We start from the raw sequence: 16,722 nt of genomic DNA on the forward strand, positions 1-16,722 counted from the left end.
TCCAAGTGAAAGTTGAAAGGGGGATTTCACTTTGCACCAGCAAGCCCGTGGGGTCAGCCCGCACGCTGGTGTCAGCTTTGGGCCACGTCATCCGCAAGCAGTGGACCTGCCTGTAGGCATCAGGTCATGCATCTCTGTGCCACCAGCCTGAGGCTTGGTGGCTGCTCTTTGCTAAGGCTTTTGAGGCTGGCAGCTTGGGAAGGATGTGGGCTCCCCGCGGTTCCCGTGGTGGGGAGATGTGACGCGCTGAGTCCAGATGGCTCTGAGGGACCAACGCAGACAGTGAAGTAGCCTTAAGACGTGATTTCTGAGTCAGACTTGGAGTCAGAGGACTTCTGGAACTGGTTGTGATCTTTGAAATAACCTGTGTCATTCAAAGGAGTATGGATGGAGAAAAGTGGTCTGTAGCCGGAGCCTGCGGGAGACATCAGATCGTACGGTGTCAGCAGGTTTCTCTGCCACGGGGCTCTTTCCAGCCTTTGATCGCTAAGACGCGCTGTGAGTTCCCGAGAGAGGGGGGACGTGGCTACGGCTGCCCGGACATATAGCTGCCCTTCAGTGTCCACAGTGGGGGGTTGGTTCAAGGACCTTCCCCAGATACCAAAATCCACGGATGCTCCAGTCTCTGGTATAAAATGCTGCGGTATTTGCGTATATCCTGCCCACATCCTCCTGTGCACTTTAAATCATCTCTAGGTTACTTACAATACCTAATACAACATAAATGCTACGTAAATAGTTGGTACACCACATTACTTAGGGAATGATGACAAAAGAAAAAGTCTGCACATGTTCAGGACAGACACAACCATCCACTATGTTTCTGAATGTTTTTGATGTGAGATTGCTGAGTCCATGGCTGTGGAACCCACAGAGACAGAGGACGACCGTGCTTGGCTCTCTGAACCCTTTTTTTCACAGGGCGCTATGAGGGACCAGTGTTTCCTAGAACACACTTTGGGAAAAGTACAAATAATCCTTTTGTCTGTTTCTTTGTTTTTCAAAGAAACCAAAGTTTTTAATACAATTTTGGACCCGGAATAAGGTTCCATTTCATTGGTTGTCCTGTTCCCTCTACTTCTCTACACATTCCAACCCTTCTTCAGAATTCATTTCCTAGTGGCAAATATGCTCTGTGTGAAGAGTTGTTTTTTTGGTGGTTTTTTTGTTTTTTAAAAAGACAGAGTCTTGCTCTGTTGCCCAGGCTAGAGTGCATGCAGTGGCGTCATCATAGCTCACTGCAGCCTCAGACTCCTGGGATTGAGTAATCCTCCTGAGAAGCTGGGACTACAGGTGTGTGACACCTTGCCTGGCTATTTTTTTCTATTTTTAGTAGAGACGGAGTCTCGCTTTTGCTCAGAAGAGCTTTTATTTTATTTATTTGTTTGTTTAAGATGCTTAAATTCTGGTGGCCTCCAAATGTAATAAGAGGACTGTCCACCGCCCATCCCACCCCACCCCACCCCCAGCTGGAAACATGAAGGGTTGTCACAGTTCTGGGCCACAGGGTCCCAGACTCCAACCTTTGTGTGCCTGGCCAGGAGCACACAGGTGCCCTGGAAGGAAGCGGATGGCGGTACTGAGACCCCACACTGTGCTGCTGCGTTTCAGTCCTTTCGTCACCACCAGCTCGCTGACGCCTTGCGCAAGTCGTTATTGGCCCCTCTCTTTGAAAGTCAGGATCTTGGTCTCATTCACTGTCCCAGGATTGCTCTTTTAAGCTTGTTCACTGAGCCAGATTTCAAGAGACAAAAAATCCCTCTTCCCTGGGGAATTCACTCATAGCTGCCTTTCTCCTCTCCCACCTCAGGAACTGGACGAATTTCAGCCGTACCCTGTGGAAATAATACCAGGCAGGGTCTTCCTGGGCAATTTCAGTCAAGCCTGTGACCCTAAAATTCAAAAGGATTTGAAAATCAAAGCACACGTCAATGTCTCCATGGAGACGGGGCCTTTGTAAGTAAAGGAGATACTATTGATTCTTTGTTTTTTTAGGTTAAGTATCATTTACTTATACAAGTTTCCTAGAGCCACGCATGCACAGATTTGAAAGGGCTCTTAGTAGTCAGCACATGGTGGAGTAGGTCAGCGCCGACCTTCACCTGCTCCCAGCCTGCAGACTGTCTCGTGGCCTGGCTTTGGCATCCTCTGCCCGACCAAGACCCCATAGTTGCCCTTTACCTCTCACCAAAAGTAGTGTTTTCTATAGCATTTAACATTATGCTATAAAATGTCCTGTTCTGCCCAATTTTGCCTGTCTCAGGCCCTCTGAGAAATGCCCCCCATGCCCCAGATTTGCCCCAGTACCAGGGAGACAGACAGACAGACACATGCCCATCAATCCTTGTTCAGTGAGCAGGAAAGCCCTGCACAGCTGGCTTGTCAGCCTCTGTTTTCCCAGCTGTGTCCAGTCATGACCACCAAGGCCCAGCACTGTGTACTCGTCTACTTCCAGCTCCTGATAGAAGCTAATAAAGACTCACCTTAGGGAGAATTCATGGAAATAACACAGGATTCAGCAAGGCATCGAGCAACAAAAAGTACCGTATAAAAATCAATGCTTGATTTGTTGATATAAAAACAACAATCAGTACAGGTTGAGTATCCCTAATATGAAAATCTGAAATCCGAAATGCTCCAAAATCTGAAACTTTTTGAGCACTGACATGACACTCAAAGGCAATAAATGCTCATTGGACATTTCAGAATTTGGATTTTCGGATTATGGATGTTCAACCAGTAAGTATGATATAAATATTACGAAATATGAAAAAGTTCAAATTCTGAAACACTTCTGGTCATAAGGATTTTGGATAAGGTATTCTCAACCCATAAGTGAGAAAACATCCAATTTACAAAAGAAGAAAAAACGATAAGATTTCTAAGAATAAACTTAACAAGAACTATGCAGGGACAATGTCAAAAAAATCAAAATTTTAAGCAAGGAGATAAAAGAATGTATGGACAATGGGAAAGAATTTCTTGATAGTAAGTCCAATGTTACGATGATGTCAATTCTCTATAAATTAATCTATAGATTCAGAAAGATTTCAGTCAAAAAGTTTTGTGTGTGTAATTAGACCATTTGATATTAAAATTCACATAGAGACCTAAGTAGTTTGTGAGGAATGAGGACAAAGTGATTCAGGCCAGCCTTCCAGAAAGAACAACTAGAAGAGTTGGATCAGAGATTTTCTTCTGCTTTATGTATCCAAGAGTGAACGAAACAGTGAAGGTTTTATGGCCAATAGCTGAGAGAAGAAAAAAAACTAGAGAGGTGAGGCCAGTAGTTTGTGTTCCTTTTTTATGAGGGATATCTGCTGATTCTGGAGAGAAAAAATGGGAGCAGAAGTAATATCTAAAAGGATAATGGCTGAGAATTTTCCAAAGTTGATGAAGTACCCCAGGCCAGAGATTCAAGCCTTATGAACTCCAGGCAGGATAAATCTAAAGGAAATCACATCTAGGCTCATAGTCAGACCGCTGAAGACCAAAGAAAGAGAGGACATATTAAAGGCAGCAGAGAAAAAGGACAGATTACTTTCAAAAGGAGCAACAGTCAGACTGACAGCTGACTTCTCAACAGAAATAATTGAAACTAGAAGGAAATGGAATGTGCTTTGTGGTTGGTAACCTTTCAGGTGAGTCCCCACCTCCTGGGATTCACACTAATAAATGTGGGCTGGACTTACTGATGTGCCTCCAATGCATATCATAAAATGAAAGTGATGGGCTGTCACTTCTGATATTAGGCTATGGAAAGACTTTGGCTTCTGTCTTGCTCACTCTTGCTTGCCCTCTTGCTTGTTCACTCTGAAGGAAGTTAACTAACATGTCGTGAGCTGCCCTATGGAGAGGTTCACGTGGTAAGAAACTGAGGGAGGCCGCCAGACAGTAGCTAGTGAGGAACTGCGGCCCTCAGTTGAAAAGGCTGCAGGGAACTGAATCCTGACGACAGCCGTGTGAGTTAGCTTGGAAGCAGCTCCTTCTCCAGTCGAGCCTTCAGGGAAGACCTGGCCAACAGCTTGACTGTAACCACAAGAGAGATTTTAAGCTAATGATATCCAGCTAAGCCACATCCAGATTCCTGACCCACAGAAATGGATAAATAATAAATGTTTGTTGTTTAAAGCAACTAAGTTTTAGGGTATTTTGTTATAGAGCAATAAATAACTGATACAATCTTTTTTTTTCTTTTCTTTTTTCAGACAGATTCTCACTCTGTTGCCAGGGCTAGAGTGCCGTGGCATCAGCCTAGCTCACAGCAACCTGAAATTCCTGAGCTCAAGCGATCCTTCTGCCTCAGCCTCCTGAGTAGCTGGGACTATAGGCATGTGCCACCATGCCCGGCTAATTTTTTCTATATATATTTTTAGTTGTCCAGCTAATTCCTTTCTATTTTTAGTAGAGATGGGGTCTCATTCTTGCTCAGGCTAGTCTCGAACTCCTGAGCTCAAACAATCCACCTGCCTCGGCCTCCCAGAGTGCTGGGATTACATGTGTGAGCCACTGCGCCCAGCCACAATCTTAAAGCACTGAAAGAAAATAACTGCCAACTCATAATTTCATACCCAGAGAATATGTTGTTCAAGAATATAAGAAAGAGGCCGGGCGTGGTGGCTCACACCTGTAATCCTAGCACTCTGGGAGGCTGAGGCGGGTGGATTGCTCGAAGTCAGGAGTTCGAGACCAGCCTCAGCAAGAGCAAGACCCCGTCTCTACTAAAAAAAATAGAAAGAAATTATCTGGCCAACTAAAATATATATATAGAAAAAATTAGCCGGGCATGGTGGCGCATGCCTGTAGTCCCAGCTACTTGGGAGGCTGAGGCAGTAGGATCGCTTGAGCTCAGGAGTTTGAGGTTGCTGTGAGCTAGGCTGTGACGCCACGGCACTCACTCTAGCCCGGGCAACAAAGCGAGACTCTGTCTCAAAAAAAAAAAAAAAAAAAAAGAATATAAGAAAGAAATTTCTGGCTAGGCACAGTGGCACACGCCTGTAGTCCCAGCTACTCGGGACGCTGAGGCAGGAGGATGGCTTGAGCCCAGGAGATCGAGGCTGCAGTGAGTTACGATCACATTACTGTACTTTAGCCTGGGTGATAGAGCCAGACCCCATCTTTAAAAAAAAAAAAAAAGAAAAGAAAGAAAGAAAGAAAAGGAAAGGGAAAAAAAAAAAGCTCTTGGATCAAAGAAGAACTCACAGGCTGAGCGGTGGTGACTCACGCCTGTAATCCTAGCACTCTGGGAGGCCGAGACGGGCGGATCGCTGGAGCTCAGGAGTTCGAGACCAGCCTGAGCAAGAGCGAGACCCCGTCTCTACTAAAAATAGAAAGAAATTATCTGGCCAACTAAAAAATATATATAGAAAAAATTAGCTGGGCATGGTGGCGCATGCCTGTAGTCCCAGCTACTTGGGAGGCTGAGGCAGTAGGATCGCTTAAGCCCAGGAGTTTGAGGTTGCTGTGAGCTAGGCTGATGCCACGGCACTCACTCTAGCCCGGGCAACAGAGCGAGACTCTGTCTCACAAAAAAAAAAAAAAAAAAAACAGAACTCACAATGGAAATTATGAAATGTTTTCAACTACATGGTAATGGAAATACAACATATCAAAACTTGTGGAATATGGCTAAGTTGTGTGTAGAGGGAAATTTTATAGCCTTAAATGCATGTATTTAAAAAGAAGAAAGGCTAACAATCAACTAGGTAAGCATTCATCTCAAATTACCAAAGGAACAGCAAATTAAATCCAATAAAGAAGGAAGGAAAAAGAGCAGATTACTGGAACAGAAACAATAAAACAGTATTAAGAAAATGAAAATAGTCTTTAAAAAAGTAATAAAATTGATAAATCCTTGGCAAAAAAGAGAAGGCATAAATTACTACATGGAAAAGGGGATTCTGTGTATCCTATAGATATTAAAAAGATCATAAAATGTTATGAAAACTTTATCATGATAAATAGAATTTAGATGAAATGAACAAATTAGAAAATACTACCTATCAAAAATGACATCAGGCAAAATAAAAATTTTATTAGTATCAAGAACTAATAAAGAAATTTCCATAGAGAAAACTCCAGGACTAGATAGCTTCCATGATGAATTTTACCTAAGATTTAAGGAGAAAATAAAGGCAATGTTAAGCCTTTATTTCTTTTTAGAGAATAAAAAAGAGGAGCAATTATCAACTTGTTTTATGAGACCAGTATCAATGTGATTTCATAACGTGACAAAGATATTATAATACAGGTAAATTATAGACTAATTTTCATCATGAGCATAGATATAAAAATCCTAAACAAAATATTAGCATACTGAATACAGTGATATATGACAAAGATAATATATGATGACTAAGTTGGGTTTATTACAAAGGCATAAGTTTGTTTTGACATCTGAAAAATCAATCCATGTAATTTACCATATTAATAATATAGAGGAAAACCAGGATTATCTCAATAGATGCAGTGAAAACATTTGATAATATTCACTGTGCATTTATGATTTTAAAAAATCTTTTAGCAAACTGGGAATGGAATGGAACTTTCTTGATCTAATAAAAAATGTCTAAAAACATCTTTACAGCAAACCGCACTTGATGGTGAAATGTTGAAAGTTTTCCCTCTGAGATTTGAAACAAGACAAAGATGCCACTACTCCCACTCCTATTTAATGTTGAGCTGGAGGTCCCAGCTGGCAAAATACAGCAAGAACAAGAAATACTTTTTAAGAAAGCAAAAGTGGGAAAGAATAAGACTTCCATTATTTACAGACAATATAATTGTATGGACAGAAAAGCCAAAACAACCTGCAGATAAATTGTTAGAAGTAATGAACAAGGTTGCCGGGTACAAGATCAATACTGCATATAAATATCAGTTGTTTTCTGAATACGAATGAGAAGCACAAAATGAAATTTTAAAAAGATATATTTTGCGATAGAAAAATGTTACCATGTGTAATGAAAGTCGTGTGAGATCTCTACGTGGAAAAATAAAAAGCATTACTGTGAGTTTTTAAAGATTCCCTGAATAAAAGAGGAGGGATGTACTTACAGTTATAGATTAGAAGAATTAATTTTGCAAAGATATTGATTCTTGCCCAGTCGATCTATAGATTGAATATAATGCCAATAAAGCTCCAGTAGGTTTGTGGGAATTTATATAGTAACTAACATTTATATGGAAATGCAAAGGGAAAAAAAAAGCTAAATGTCAAAGAACAACAAATGGGAAGGTTTGCTTGACCAGATAGCAAGACAATAAAACTGCAGCAAGCAAAGGCATTGTGATATTGGTGCAAGGAGAAAAAAATAAAGCAATGGAGAATAGAGCCCACACACAGAGTCTTGCATATATGGACAATTGAATTTTGGCAAAGATTGTCTTCTAAAAATTCATAGGTTTTTTTTTTTTTTTTTGAGACAGAGTCTCACTTTGTTACCCGGGCTAGAGTGAGTGCCATGGTGTCAGCCTAGCTCACAGCAACCTCAAACTCCCGGGCTTAAGCGATCCTACTGCCTCAGCCTCCTGAGTAGCTGAGACTACAGGCATGTGCCACCATGCCCGGCTAATTTTTTCTATATATATTTTTAGTTGTCCAGATAATTTATTTCTACTTTTTTTTGGTAGAGACAGGTCTCGCTCAGGCTGGTCTCGAACTCCTGACCTCGAGCGATCCACCCACCTCGGCTTCCCAGAGGGCTAGGATTACAGGCGTGAGCCACTGCGCCCGGCCCATAGTTTTAACTTTTACATCTCATAATCCATTCTGCAATAATTTTGTATATGGTGCCAGATATGGAACAAAGTTCATTGTTTTGAATATGGATAGCTGTTCGTTCCAGCAACATTTGTTGAAAGGATAATTGACCATGCGTGGGGCTATGTCTAGATCTGTCACTCTTTTCTGTTGATCTACGTCTTTCTTTACACCAATTCCACACTCTTGATGACTGTAGCTTTATAAGTCTTGAAATCAGGTACTGTTAGGCCTTGAATTTAGTTCTTCTTTTCCAAGTTGTTTTCCTTTGTATTTCCACATAAATTTTAGAATCAGCTTGACAGTGTCTACAAAGAAGCCTGCAGGAATTTTGGTTGGGATTGAACTGAATCCACAGGTCAGTTTGGTGGGAATTGACATCGTAACCATGTTGAGTTTGTGATTCATGATCATGATCTTTCTCTCCCTTCACTTTGGTCTTTCATTTCTCTCAGCGATGTTTTCTAGTTTTCAGTGTATAGATCTTGCACATCTTGTGTCAGATTTCTTAAATATTTGATCTTTTTGGATGCAATTATAAATGGTATTTGTAAATTTTCAGTTTCTGATTGCTGTTAGTATATAGAAATCCCACTGATTTTTATATATTGACCTTGTATCCTTCAACCTTCTCCTTCCAGATGGCTCCTCCATTGTGAAGCCCCCGCAGCTCCCCCTGACTTTCCTCTGCCCCAGCTACGTGATACCACGTGCAGATCTTTCTCCCAACACCTCGCCAGTTGGATTGGGGCCAGGTGTCTGTCAGACTGGGAGCCCCTTGGAGCTGGAAGGGGCCCTATTTGATTTATCTCGTGTCCACTAGGGTCCAGCCCAGGGTCTGGCACACAGTAGGCACTGCATGAATGTCTGAGGGAAGGATGGATGGAGAATTGTATTTGTCACAGCAAGTGATCATGTAGAAACAGATCCAGACTGTTTTTGTTCCTGAATCTACTACAACTTTCTGTGTGCCACAGTGGTCTGCGCGCTCCTGAATGCTACCAGTGGACCGTGGTCTCCATAAATAACGTTTGGCAAGTGCCTACTGCATGCCAGGCACCATGCTAGGCTCCTTTCAGACACCCTCCTGTTAGCCACGCCCCACACCTCCTCACTCTCCCCCTTCCCTTCGCTTGGAAAGTTCCAGCCACTCCGCCCTCCTGGTGGTTCTTCCAGTACAACAAACACACTGCCTCTCGGCCTGTGCACCACATTCCCCTGTGCCTGGAAGTTTCCCCGGCTGGCTTGTTCCCTTACCTCTGGTAGCCCCTGCTCAAACATCACCTCCTCAGGGAAGCCTTCCCTGAACACTCCGTCTAAAGCAGCAGCCATATGGTGTCCATCCCTCTGCCTGTGCTCTCCACCTGGCATGGCAGGTGCATCCCCTGAGGCCATTCAGTACTCTGGCCCATCCTCATTTAATCATTTGCACCCGATTCTAGGAAGGTACCGCGTTTTGGGTCACTAATAATAACAACGTTGGCATATCATAGTACGTGCCACGTGATTGCTTCATGCTTTACGTAGGTGACTTCCCTCAGTCCACGCAGCACCCTCGTGAGGTGGGTGCTTGTTTTCCAAGAGAGGTCCGACGACTTGCGCACAGTCCCCCGATGCTAGCCCAGCGTCCTCCCCCCCGTGGTCCTGCTGAGGACGAGGGATGCCATGTGGCGCTGCGAGCGAGTCTGCCTGATGACCTGTGCCGTCCTTCTGTTTAGTTTTGTAGGTGACCCTGACAAGCTTCTGCACATCCAGATAGAAGACTCGCCGGAAGCCAAGATTTCCCCCTTTTTTCGCCACCTCTGTCACTTCATTGGTGAGGATTGTTCCCTGACCAGGCAGCCCCTGGCCTCTACCCAGGAAACAGAGTGGCCTCGTCCACTCACCTGTTCCTAACCTCGACTCCCGGTGCTTAGGAGCGGAGGGGCAGCGCCCAGCACACGCCTGGCCAGTGGGGACAGGCCCCAGGCCAAGTCCAGCTGCTCAGGAGCCCTCAGCAATTCGACAACCGGGCATTTACCTCGCGGGCTGGGGGAGGGGCAATAAGAGCACCAAGGCTGTGGGCTGAGCACCCTGCATTCTGGCCCTGGCTGGCGGATGTGTCCTTTTGGGCCTGTCGTAAGCAGGGTGCCACCCACTCATGGGTGCACATGCTCATGATGACCCGCTCTGGCCCGGGCTCTGGGGACCTGGAGGTGACTCTCGCTCTATCCTTGCCCTCATCCCTGGTCAGCAGGGTGGGCTAGGAAGGAAAGAAGACTCCAGAGTCCCCTCAGCTCTGACTTCTGTGATCCTCAATGTATGTACCCAGCCCCTCTGTCCTCCCACCACGCACAAGCGAGGCCCACCAGTTCCTCACCTCATTGGGGGCAGACTTTTCAGTCATTCCCAGGGCTCAGGATTGGCCCCAGGAGAGCAAGGTCCCTGGAGAGAGCAGGGCTGAGTCAGGTCAGAGGCACTCCCCCAGCGCTCCCCGTGACTGCCTGCCTGGCACCAATGCAGCCCCCAGCCCGAGCTACTGCGCCCGGGGCTGGAATGCGGCATTTTGGCCTGGCCACCCCTTATTTGCCCACCAGATGGCAACTGTCACTAGACTAGGATCTGAAACTTCACATGTGTCCCATATGAGATGGCAGAGCCTTGTGGCCCAAGGGGGCCCCTGTCCAGCCCCACCTCCCCAGGCAGCTCCAGGCCAGTCCTTAACGGCTCTGTGCCTCCGTTGCTTCATCCGTGCCCATTCAGTCAGCCTGAGTCACCTCCGAGTCCTCCAGCCTGACAGACTGATTTTGCACTTGGTGTTTTCCTTCAGTTCTTGAAGGTGCCCAGCCCAGCCCCCCATGCCAGCTTAGGTTTCCTCCTCACCCCTCACTGGGTGGGACTCTGCGTCAGGGGTTATAGCTGACATTTCTGTGCCAGGCACTGGGCTAAGTACAGAGCAAAACCAAACCCTATGGGATGGGAAGTATATTGTTATCCCATTTTCCAGATGAGGAAACTGTGGCTTAAAGTAACTTGCCCGAGCCCCACAGCCAGTGAGTGGCAGGGTGGATTTGCACCGAAGCCACACTACCTCTTTCAGTGCCTAAGTGTCCTTGGGGCATGATCCTGTCATCCCTACTCTGGGAGGCAGGCACAGGCCTTGCTGACAATGCCAGATGCCCAGGCACGACCCTCTTGAACTTCCAGCCAGGCCAGACAACGAAAATGTCCTAGAGAAGTCACATGACTTTGCCTGGGATACTTGTGCTGGTTCTGAACTTGCTCACGGGCCCTCTGAGGCTGGTGTCTGACAGCCACCCAGGCCCACAGGGAGGAGGGCTGTACCTGACCCCCTCCTTTCTGTTTGCAGAAATTCACCTCGAGCTCGGCTCTGTCATCTTGATCTTTTCCACCAGGGGAATCAGTCGCAGCTGTGCGGCTACCGTGGCCTACCTCATGCACCAGCACAATCAGACCATGAAGGTACACGTTCCCGGGGCCAGAGTGGGACCTGGGAGGGATGGGGACCCAGCACTGCTTTGGGCCCTAATCAGGAGGGGGGAGCCCCAAGCCTAGGGCAGTACCCAGCCTTGGCACCAGGGGTTAAGTCCTGCAGGGTAGAGGTCTGAGGCTGGGCATGCAGGGCTGGCCCAGGGACTAGGCCAGGTCGTGGCCTGTAGCACTGCCTGTGTGGTCCCCACTGCCATCGGTCTGTCCACGGGTGTTTGTTGGGGGTTACCTGAGGGAGGATGGCTTGGAGTCACAGGATCACAGCACAGACGGGGCTTCCGCAGCTTCCCAGTCCAGCAACCTTCCTTGACCTGAGCGTGGGGCGCAGGGAGCCAGCACAGCAAACCCGGGCAGAACTCAGAGCTCCCAGGCAGTGTTCTCTCAGGCACCTCCCTGGGGAAGGGGGCCTGGCCTGTCATGTCACAGCCTGTTCGTAGTCTTGGAGGGCTTGGGTCAGACCTGAAAAGTGTTCACATCTGCCCAGGGAAGTGCTTGGGGGACAGGAGGGACAAAGAACAACCAGGGTCCGAGCTCCTCGGCCAGTGGTTTTGACATTGACCCAGAGTGCTCTTTGTGGGAGAAGCTGCAAGCTCCGAAGTCTTGGATGTCCTGCGATTCCACTTCCAAAAGGAGTGTAAACACAAACGTGAACACTCGTGTTCCTGGCAGCATCATTCACAACGGCCAAAGGGTGGAAGTGACCCGAGTGTCTGTGGACGGGTGAATGGATACACAAAACATAGTATGTTCATACGGTGGAAGATTATTCAGGCTTAAAGAGCAAGGAAATTCTGACACCTGCGCCAACACGGATGAACCTCGAGGGGGTTATGCTAAGTGAAACAAACCAGTCCCAAAAGGACACGTGCTGTCTGATTCCGTTTACCTGAGGTACCTACGCTACCAAAGCCATAGACACAGGTGAACGGGGTGCCAGAGGCTGGGGGAGAGGCGCTGGGGAGTCGGTGTTTCATGGGGACAGAGTTTCAGTTTGAAAGATGAAAAAGTTGTGGAGACGGGTGGTGGTGATGGTTGAATCACAACGTGAATGTCCCTAATGCCACTGACCTGTATAGTTAAAATGGTCAATTTTCCGTTATGTATATTTTACCACAATTTTAAAGAAAGAGTCTGAATGGATAATCAGAGGGGCTGGGGGCTGGGGTTGAGGATGTGAGACCCAGATCCCTGTTCTCTCACCACATTCAAGATGAATTTTCGGGGCCCCCCCGTTCTGCGCTCACTGCCTGCTTGAGGGGTATCTGGGTGTGTCCTGGGGGAGGGGAGTGGTGTCACCAATAAGGCCTGGGAGGGGAAGGCTGTGCAGAGAGGACTCTCCAGCCCCCTCCCCAGGAATCAGTCCTCAGAGGGGCCCCCTTGCTGCCTTGCCAGCTGGTAGGAGGAGGAGTGGGGAGCTGGCTGCTGCCCAACGGGGCTCAAGGCAGAGCTCGCCCCGCCTGCAGGGTCCTTGGGGAGTTCCAGGACTTGAGCTCCCCCAGAGTTTGAAAGAGGCCAATCTGGTGACCTTCACCAAGCCCTGCCCTGTCGTGGTCCCTGTTTTCCACAGAGAAGTTTGGTTGCAAAGAGGTCTTCAGAGGCCCCCAACTCTGACATTTAGTGTGCTGTCCAGCAGGGGTCGCAGGTCACTTGCCAGGGTTAGCTGGGGCAAGAACAAAGTGAGGAGGGCCCTCCTCCCGCTCGGCTCCTCCAAGCGCCCCGGCAGGTAGGCCCAGGCCCTCAAGGAGGGGGGGCATTCCGGTCAGAGATGCCATCTCAACAACTCATGGCCAAAAAGCCCCATAGCCCACAGAGCTGTGGTCGGGAAGGACTGCCCCTATGTCCTTGCGTGGTTTTCCTGTTATAGGGAGCACCCTGGATGGCTGCCACCTGTGGATCTGGGCTTGACTCTGGGGAGTGATCCTGCCTCCTGTTGTATGTGGTGTTGGAGTCTTAGGGGTCAGGTTCCTCCATCCATGGCTTGGGGACGTCATGCTCTCTGGCTGTCAGCTCAGCCGTGATGATCAGAGCCCTCTGGACTGGAAAAGAAGGGTGTGGGCTTCTTACAGGCCCAACAGAATGCTTTCGGGGCCTCAGCCCAGCTCCTTGGGTGCTAAGGCCCAGGATGGAGGGTCAGGGAGTGAGGTGGGAAGAACCTGGCACCTACAATCGGCTGGCACCCAGAGCCACCCCTGACCTGGTCTTTCAGAGCTTTGGTGCAAGGTGGTGTGGGATCCCAGAGCAATCAGTTTCAGTGTCCAGGAATAGCTTTGCCCGTCCCTTGAAGATCTTCACAGAGGGGAAAAATAAAGAAAACCTCCGGAGGCACTGTAATAACTAACTTTGATGTTTTAGTATTTACGTGTAATAAAACACATTCACAGTGACCCTGTGGCCTAGTTATTATCCTCATTTTGCCAGAGGTGCAGAGAGGCCCGGGTAATTGGCCCCGGGCCCCAGGGCCATAAGTGGCAAAGCCGCAATCCAAAGCCAGAGGCCCCGCTGGAGAACCTGGGGCAGCAGGGAGAACACCGGCCTTGCAGGCTGCAGAACGGGCCCTGGGCTGGTGCTGCCCCGTACCAAGTGTGACCTGGGCATGTCCCTTTACCTTTCTGTCACTGAAGTAGGTAGAGTGAAGCCGACAGCATCTGCCCTTGCTGCCCGCTGCCTTTGCGGTGAGAGTCCCAGCAGAGGCTTTGTGGGCTGGAAGCGGGGATGTGTGGAGTGGGGGTGGGGGATGTTTGTGGCTCATGGCCTGTTCTGGCCCAGCCACGACTAAGACTTATAATTGCACAGCGCTGCCCCTGGAACTACTTTAAAAAAAAATTATGGTGAAACATTCATAACATAAAATTTACCATCTTAATCATCTGTAAATGGATATTTTAGTAGTGTCAAGTACAACCACACTGTTGTGCAACCAATCGCTCAAACTTTTTCATCTTGCGAAACTGAACAACTCCCCATTTCCCTCCTCCCCGCAGCCCCCGGCAACTACCTTTCTTCTTTCTGTCTCTATGAATATGACTACTCTAGATACCTTATATAATTTCTTTTTAAGGCTGAATAATAATCCATTATGTGTAGAATTCACCAGTGAACCCATCTGGGCTGAGTGCTTTTTGTTTTCCATGATTATTGATTCGATTTCTTTAGTATAGGCCTATGCAGATTGTCTGTTTCTCCTTGTATGAGTTTTGGCAGATGTGTCTTTCAAGGAATTGGTCAGTCAAATTTGTGGGTCTGGAGTCATTCACCCAATCCTTTCGTTATTCTTCTAATGTCCATTGCGATCTGTAGTGAATGTCCCCTCTTTCTCTCCTGATATTAGTGATCGTGTCTTCTCTTTCTTTTCTTTTCTTATTTTTGTTAGTCTGGGTACAGGCTTATTGATTTTATTGATCTTTTCAAAGAACTAGCTTTCAATTTCATTTATTTTTCTCTATTGATGTCTTTTCAATTTCTTTCTTTCTTTCTTTTCTTTTTTTTTTTGCATGTGGATATCTAGTTTTCACAGCACCATTTGTTGAAAAGACCGTCATTTTCGCCACTGAATGGTTGTGGCATCCTGTCGAAAATCACTTGACCGTATGTGTGAGGGTTTATTTCTGGGCTGTCTTTTCTATTCCACTGGTCTGTTTGTCTTCATGCCAGTACCACACTGTTTTGATTACTGTAGCTTTGTAATCAGGTTTGAAATCAGGAAGTGTGAACCTCCAACTTTGTTCTTCCTTTTAAAGATTTTTGGTTTTTGGCTATTTGGGTTTCCTTAAGATTCCATATGAATTTTAGGATGGATTTTTCTATTTCTGCAAAAAATTACCATTGGGATTTTGATAGAGATTGCCTTAAGAATGTAGATTTCTTTGGGTAGTATTGACTACTTAACAATATTAAGTCTTCTAACCCACGAACATGGGATGTTTTTCCATTACTCATTGTTAGTGTATAGAAATGCAACTGATTTTTGCGTGTTAATTTTGTATCCTGAAAACTGCTGAATTTCTATATTAGCTTTAACAGTTTGTGTGTGAGTCTGTGTGTGTGTAATTTTTACAGTTTTCTACATATAAGATCATGTCATCTTTGAAAAGAGATAATTTTACTTCTTTCCAACTTGGATACCTTTTATCTTTATTTTTTACCTAAATTGTTGTGGCTAGGACTTCCAGTACTGTGTTGAAGAGAAGTGATGAAAACAGGCATCCTTGCCTTGTTCTTGATCTTAGAGGAAAAACTTTCAGTCTTTCACCATTGAGTACGATGTTAGCTGTGGGCTTCGTGTATAAGGCCTTTCTCAGGTTGAGGTAGTTTCCTTCTAGTCCTAGTTTGTTAAGGCACGCCACTTTTGCCATTTCCTTTTTCCTTAGTCTGCATGGAGACCAGCTGTTCACCTTCCTTTGTGTAATAACCCTTCCTGCCACTTTAGGGTGGGTGCCTAAGAGAAGGCAGCTTCAGTTTTCCTTCTTCAGAGAATTTGCCCACAGCTCTCTTCTCTTTTCCATTAATTCCGTCGGTCACAATGCAAAGCTTTGTTGAGGCTGCATTGTGTGCCAGGCTTGGCATAGTGCTTTCCCATCCACAGGAGGCTGGTTCATGTATGTTGTCTCAATCGTCACAAGAACTGTCTGAAATAGAAATTATTTCTGCCCCCATATTTAGAAGTAGACATGCAGAGGGGGCTCGAGCAAGGCACAGCGGGTCCCCATGACTCCTAGCCCTAATGAATTAAGCCCAGGGTGGTTCTGTTTCTGTGTCCAGCCCTTGAGCCATGCTACTGGCCCTGGGCAAGTACCTCCTGTCCCTCCTGAGTTGGCTCTGATCCAGGTGGAAAGGGCCCAGGACCAATCCTGAAGTCTGCTTTCTGTCTTTACATTCGTAGAGGTCCTGGGCCTACGTCAAGAAGTGCAAAAACAACATGCGTCCAAACAGGGGCTTGGTGACTCAGCTTTTGGAATGGGAGAAGATCGTCCTTGGAAACCTAATCACAGACATCACGGATCCTCTCTACTGATCTTCTCCACAGCCCAGTGATGGTTGCTGAAGAACTTTGCTTGGGGGCTTTTTGTGCATGGAGGGCCAGAGTATGTATATTCAGGTTGGTCTAGAAGAAGAAGGCCTTTGCTGCCTGAAGCCTCTTGTCAGCCTCCTGCACTGGTTCTTCCCAGGCTCCTAGTTCACTCCACACAGCAGGTTCTCTGCTCAGGCTCAGTGCGAACCCACATCCCTGCAGTCCTGGACCACCCACACTGCACACCTGAGGCTCCCCGGGGAAGAGCATCTAGATGCTGAAGCAGCTGCCCCACAGCCCCCTGTGACTTGGACCTTTTGGAGGCTGTCTGGGAGGAGCCCTGGAGGTTGCCTTGTTGGTCCATAGGAGACGTTACAATGCCCATGGGTGGAGATCTCCCAGCCCCAGAGCTGCCAGGCCCCAGAGCTCCTGGGGGCTCCAGGAATGAGGGCACACCCTGTGC

At 46.9% G+C, this 16,722-nt stretch overlaps 1 protein-coding gene across 7 annotated transcripts in view; it reads left to right on the top strand.

Moving 5' to 3' along the window:
* The window catches only part of STYXL1 (serine/threonine/tyrosine interacting like 1), a 55,252-nt gene extending 38,871 nt beyond the window's left edge, over positions 1–16,381 (top strand). For 6 of the 7 annotated variants that reach the window (XM_045543083.1, XM_045543084.1, XM_045543089.1 and 3 more), the window contains 5 exons: positions 1,811–1,956; positions 8,404–8,517; positions 9,481–9,578; positions 11,112–11,224; positions 16,131–16,381. In XM_045543083.1, the coding sequence (XP_045399039.1) occupies positions 1,811–1,956; positions 8,404–8,517; positions 9,481–9,578; positions 11,112–11,224; positions 16,131–16,262 (603 nt within the window). In that variant the 3' untranslated portion in view covers positions 16,263–16,381. The remainder of the gene's footprint in view (positions 1–1,810; positions 1,957–8,403; positions 8,518–9,480; positions 9,579–11,111; positions 11,225–16,130) is intronic. The other variant, XM_045543087.1, reaches the window with a different exon arrangement.
* The last annotated feature ends 341 nt before the right edge of the window (positions 16,382–16,722 follow it).

This window comes from Lemur catta, chromosome 2 (assembly GCF_020740605.2).
Source record: "Lemur catta isolate mLemCat1 chromosome 2, mLemCat1.pri, whole genome shotgun sequence".
Lineage (NCBI taxonomy): Eukaryota > Metazoa > Chordata > Mammalia > Primates > Lemuridae > Lemur > Lemur catta.